Source organism: Chaetodon auriga, chromosome 11 (genome assembly GCF_051107435.1).
Source record: "Chaetodon auriga isolate fChaAug3 chromosome 11, fChaAug3.hap1, whole genome shotgun sequence".
In the NCBI taxonomy this organism is placed as follows: Eukaryota; Metazoa; Chordata; class Actinopteri; order Chaetodontiformes; family Chaetodontidae; genus Chaetodon; species Chaetodon auriga.
This window is the reverse complement of record NC_135084.1, coordinates 20,502,494-20,506,066: the sequence shown is the minus strand read 5'-3', so window position 1 is coordinate 20,506,066 and position 3,573 is coordinate 20,502,494. Positions and strand designations below refer to the sequence as shown.

At 44.7% G+C, this 3,573-nt stretch overlaps 1 protein-coding gene across 1 annotated transcript; it reads left to right on the top strand.

Annotated features, from left to right (window-relative positions):
• The first annotated feature begins 358 nt into the window (after positions 1-358).
• On the top strand, positions 359-3,029 carry six2a (SIX homeobox 2a). The gene is made up of 2 exons (XM_076743809.1): positions 359-1,036; positions 2,597-3,029. The coding sequence occupies exons 1-2, from the start codon at positions 477-479 to the stop codon at positions 2,901-2,903; spliced, it is 867 nt and encodes a 288-aa protein (XP_076599924.1). The 5' UTR covers positions 359-476; the 3' UTR covers positions 2,904-3,029.
• Positions 3,030-3,573: the final 544 nt, after the last annotated feature.

Sequence of the window (3,573 nt, the reverse complement as noted above, 5' to 3'; positions counted from 1 at the left end):
GGTTACTTTGAGTGACAGCGTAACCATGGCAAATAATTTGACTAAGGCTATTGTCTTATCCTCACCATCCCCGGGTCAGATAACCGACCAATCAGAGTTCATATAATCGCTTGTCTTGCCAGCTTAGAATAATATTATTAAAACGAGCCAGCGAGCCCGGTCTCCGTGAGTAGGTTATGTTGAAACGGCATAGAAAAGGTGGAGGAGGACGGTGGAAGGAGTAGCAACTTTCTCTCTTTCTCACCAACTTTATGGGGATTTGTCGCCTGGGGTTTTGCATGGCTGAATGGACTTGAGTTTATTCCACAGTACGCAGTTGGATATTACCTAACTTTGGGCTGTTTTAAGTTTTAAGCTGCTCTTTTTGGGGACCTGTTGTCGCTTGTGGACTTAATGCGTTTTGATTTAATGTGAGACTGAGCGGAGAGACGTGGAAGTAAGGCACAATATAATCTGTATTGATTTACGTTGTCGCCATGTCCATGCTTCCGACGTTTGGTTTTACGCAGGAACAAGTGGCGTGTGTCTGCGAAGTTCTCCAACAAGGGGGGAACATCGAGCGGCTGGGGCGCTTTCTCTGGTCCCTCCCGGCGTGCGAACACCTTCACAAAAACGAGAGCGTCCTCAAAGCGAAAGCCGTGGTCGCGTTCCACCGGGGGAACTTCCGAGAGCTCTACAAGATCCTGGAGAGCCACCAGTTTTCGCCGCACAACCACCCGAAGCTGCAGCAGCTGTGGCTGAAAGCGCACTACATCGAGGCGGAGAAGCTGAGAGGCCGCCCGCTCGGCGCCGTGGGGAAGTACCGCGTCCGGAGAAAGTTCCCCCTGCCCCGCTCCATCTGGGACGGAGAGGAGACAAGCTACTGCTTTAAAGAGAAGAGCAGGAGCGTACTGCGGGAGTGGTACACCCACAACCCTTATCCATCCCCGCGGGAGAAAAGGGAGCTGGCCGAGGCCACGGGACTCACGACCACGCAGGTCAGCAACTGGTTCAAAAACCGACGACAGCGAGACCGAGCAGCGGAGGCAAAGGAAAGGTATGAAGAAGATAAAGACTCTCGAAGTGTATCTTAGAGGTGGTGAATCGTGTAGTGTTTTTACGAATGTTCACATGAAGAAAAAATAGGGAGAAAGCGTATTTAAAACAGGCACCAACAACCAGTGTCTGTACGGTGCGTCTATGCAGATGATTTGCTGACCTACATCTGGCAATTTATTGCATTGACAAATATTAATGTATTCTCAGTCCTAAACAAATCTCCGGTTCTGTCCACACATCTGTGTGTATTGATGGGAAATTATATCAGAGGCAGGCATGTTTTTTCTGCTTTTGGGTTCAGTAAACTCACGTCCCGCACTGTTGTTTGCATGTTTGTGATAACTGTGCAGGCCGTGCGTAAAAGTTGAAAGGCAGAAAATTAAAGACTCGTTGTCAGATAAATTACAAGGATATAAAAGTTGCATATACCCCCACTTTTATGTTTTAATCACACTTATTACCACAACATGAAATTTTGCTTTCACATTAGGATCAGAGACAAAAGCAGCTACTTTTCTAACCCTCCAGATACTGAAGTGAGCACAGAGTAGATGTGAAAGAAAACATCTCAGAACACGTTTAAAAGTTGTTTTGCGGTGTAATTGATGTGGCGCGCTGTGTAGCCTTCATATCAGCCCGGTTGACATTTCATTAGGACCAGTTTGTACTTTTCAAACTTTGGAAATTACACAGTCAGAGGTTGGGGAGACGTATTTTAGTCAGGTGTTCGCTGGGTTGGTGTCTTCTTTCACCCTGTGGCCACTAATTCGGGCTGAAAGCTGCACGTAAATCATGTCTTCCCACTGAGAAAAGCCTTACTCACGCTGCAAACATACGGACTGTGCCATACGCAACAGGCACACGTTTGGCCATAATTAGACCTGTCATTTATTCAGACGTGGCAAAGGCCGAGAGCTGGGCCACTCTGACAGGCGTCGGTAGCCACAGGTCACTCTCGTTAAATTCACTTGCCATCGGCTCAGACACTTCATGCAGGTTCGGTGATGAAATAGATTTATGGTCTTCAGTCACTGTTCACGAAGACAGCCGTTTAACTCTCTGCGCAGCCTCTAATTATAACGTACTTATTGTTTGCATCTTGACACACGTGCGCCTGAATGCATTCCTGATTGATGCATTAATAAATCATTAGACTAAGTATTTTACCATGTATGAATGTTAATTATACTTATTATGGCTTCTGTAAATATGGCGTCGCCTAATTAATACCCCAGTGCACACAGGAGCATGAACACTATTTTTTTTGGTTGTGTGTGTGTGTGTGTGTGTGTGTGTGTGTGTGTGTGTGTGTGTGTGTGTGTAGGCCTTCTGTGCGTGTGCCTCTTTTCAGAATGATTATTTTAATTGTTTTCACATTAAAAATAATTATTTCCAAATATTTAATCAGCATATTTGGCCTTCTGGTTTATATTCTGAGTAATCGACCGCAGCTGGTTTTGAGCATGTGATCTTGATCATTTCTCACACATTCTTCCTGATTCCTGAGTCTGTCAGTCCTTTCTGTCTGTACCACGCTGATTTTGTTTTCTCTTCGCAGAGAAAACAACGAGAACAGCAATAGCCACAACCCATTGACTTCTTCCATGAATGGAAATAAATCTCTATTGGGGAGCTCGGACGACGATAAAACACCCTCGGGGACACCGGATCACACGTCTCCGAGCCCGGCTCTGCTCCTCGGCTCCAATGCCGGTTTACAGTCCCTGCACGGCCTCGCGCCCCCGCCGGGACCCAGCGCCATCCCGGTGCCGAGCGGCGCAGACTCGGTGCACCATCATCACTCATTGCACCATGACACCATACTGAACCCTATGTCTTCTAATCTAGTGGACCTTGGCTCTTAAAAAAAGCGGCACAGAAGGGGGACAGACAGCAGCGTTCTCTTTTTTTTTTTCTTTGGAAACGTAATTTACAAGGTGGCGCAAAGCTTCAAGCACTTGCGGCAAGGTGCAAAGCAGACAGACTGGAACACTGCGAACACAGCCACCGTAACAAATCATTTAGTCTCATATTCAACCTTTAAAGTCTTTTTTTTTTTTTTTTTTTTTTTAAGTGGGAAAAATCTGCCGGCGGGCGCAAACCCCCCAAAATTTATCCACAAATTAAACTTCCACTTGTTTTCCTTTTTCGAGAAACAAGTGTCAGAGCACTTAAGAAATGTTCGACATATTCAGTACTTAAAGCAGCCACCGGTTTCTCACCCTATTGGCCTAATTTTCGCCCAAGGAAAACTTTAAGTCCAAAGATTATACGACTTCTTAAGGCAGATGATTTTGGCAGACAAAACGTGAGGCGGATATAGGTCGTTTTTAGCTAAAAATAAATAAAATAATAAAAAAAAAAAACAAGAAAAAGAAAGAAAGAAAAAGAAAAAAAAGTATTTTACCGGAATGTAATAACGTAACATGTTATATTGTTGAAAACAATAACAATAAAATGTCTTAATTCTTGTTACTATTACCATTGTTGTTTTAGGGGTTTAGATATATCAGCAGACTCTATAGGCACAGAGCT